The sequence below is a fragment of the Notolepis coatsorum genome (assembly GCF_963971535.1).
Source record: "Notolepis coatsorum genome assembly, chromosome: 17".
Taxonomy (NCBI): Eukaryota; Metazoa; Chordata; class Actinopteri; order Aulopiformes; family Paralepididae; genus Notolepis; species Notolepis coatsorum.
Window position 1 is genome coordinate 14,209,637 of NC_140181.1, and position 1,965 is coordinate 14,211,601.

Consider the following 1,965-nt stretch of genomic DNA (forward strand, 5'->3'; position numbering starts at 1 on the left):
CATCCTGTCCTGCAGGCTCTACATCCTGTCCTGCAGGCTCTACATCCTGTGAGTCAGACTCCTCACCTGGCTGTCCTGCAGGCTCTACATCCTGTGAGTCAGACTCCTCACCTGGCTGTCCTGCAGGCTCTACATCCTGTCCTGCAGGCTCTACATCCTGTCCTGCAGGCTCTACATCCTGTGAGTCAGACTCCTCACCTGGCTGTCCTGCAGGCTCTACATCCTGTCCTGCAGGCTCTACATCCTGTGAGTCAGACTCCTCACCTGGCTGTCCTGCAGGCTCTACATCCTGTCCTGCAGGCTCTACATCCTGTGAGTCAGACTCCTCACCTGGCTGTCCTGCAGGCTCCCCTCACAGCCCTCCAGGGCGGCACACACAGCCTCGCTGCTCTGGGGACAAACCCACACCAGGTCCCTGACCGTCTGAACCACCGCTGAGGACAGAGAGAGACACGGAGGGTGGGTTTAAAGAGTAGAGAGAGAGAGAGACACGGAGGGTGGGTTTAAAGAGTAGAGAGAGAGAGAGACCGAGGGTGGGTTTAAAGAGTAGAGAGAGAGAGACACGGAGGGTGGGTTTAAAGAGTAGAGAGAGAGAGACACGGAGGGTGGGTTTAAAGAGTAGAGAGAGAGAGAGACACGGAGGGTGGGTTTAAAGAGTAGAGAGAGAGAGAGACCGAGGGTGGGTTTAAAGAGTAGAGAGAGAGAGAGACCGAGGGTGGGTTTAAAGAGTAGAGAGAGAGAGAGACGGAGGGTGGGTTTAAAGAGTAGAGAGAGAGAGAGACGGAGGGTGGGTTTAAAGAGTAGAGAGAGAGAGAGACACGGAGGGTGGGTTTAAAGAGTAGAGAGAGAGAGAGACAGAGGGTGGGTTTAAAGAGTAGAGAGAGAGAGAGACCGAGGGTGGGTTTAAAGAGTAGAGAGAGAGAATGAGAAAAGAGAGGGCGGTAAGAGTAGAGAGAGTGAGAGAGTAGAGAGAGTAGAGAGAGAGAGAGTGAGAAAGTGAGAGAGAGAGGGAGAGGGTGGGTTTAAAGAGTAGAGAGAGAGAATGAGAAAAGAGAGGGCGGTAAGAGTAGAGAGAGCGAGAGTGAGAGTAGAGAGAGAGAGTGAGAGAGAGTGAGAGAGTGAGATAGAGTGAGAGGGAGAGAGAGAGTGTGAGAGAGAGAGAGAGAGAGAGAGAGAGAGAGAGAGAGAGAGAGAGAGAGAGAGAGAGAGTGTGAGAGAGAGAGAGAGAGAGAGAGAGAGTGCCGCTGAATCCCTCATACACGCCTTCATCTCCTCCCGCCCTGGACGCGTGAATATTTTCGGCGGTGGGCGGCTGAGTTCTGGACCATCTGCAGTTTATGGAGGGAGCGGGAGGTGATGCCAGTGAGGAGGGAGTTGCAGTAGTCCCAGGCGGCGTGAATATTTTCCCTAACGGGGTTGCACTTCCACGTTCGGTTTGCGCGATCTGATTGGCCACTGACGTTTCTGGTCATGTGACATGTGTGCCAATCGCGTGACGCCTGTTTCTGCGCCTATTTCCGCCTTGAACAGCCTGCAAACTACCTAACGCCTAGTTTATCACTGGTTAAGCTTTTAGGCGACTCTTTCGAAGTTGGTTAAGGTTAGAGTTTGGAATCAGGGCTGGTGTTCTATCGCCCCCTGCTCTGAGACAAACTCTAACCTTAACCCACTTCGAAAGAGTGCCTAAGCTTAACCGGTGATAGAAACAGGCGTCACACGATTGGCGCCCATGTCACATGACCAGAAACGTCAGTGGCCAATCAGATCGCGCAAACCGAACGCGGAAGTGCAACCCCGTTAGGGAAAATATTCATGCCGCCTGGACTACTGCAACTCCCTCCTCACTGGCATCACCTCCCGCTCCCTCCATAAACTGCAGATGGTCCAGAACTCAGCCGCCCACCGCCTCCTCACCAACACCCGGTCCCGTGAACACATCACTCCAGTCCTCCACTCCCTCCACTG

General features: G+C 53.6%; 1 protein-coding gene across 1 annotated transcript in view; it reads right to left on the reverse strand.

The window, feature by feature from the left end:
- LOC311243479 (uncharacterized protein) overlaps positions 1 to 1,938 on the reverse strand; it is a gene marked incomplete at its 5' end in the record, with an annotated part of 64,542 nt that extends 62,604 nt beyond the window's left edge. The window contains 2 exons of the mRNA XM_084332714.1: positions 331 to 434; positions 1,875 to 1,938. Of these exons, the coding sequence (XP_084188840.1) occupies positions 331 to 434; positions 1,875 to 1,938 (168 nt within the window). The remainder of the gene's footprint in view (positions 1 to 330; positions 435 to 1,874) is intronic.
- Positions 1,939 to 1,965: the final 27 nt, after the last annotated feature.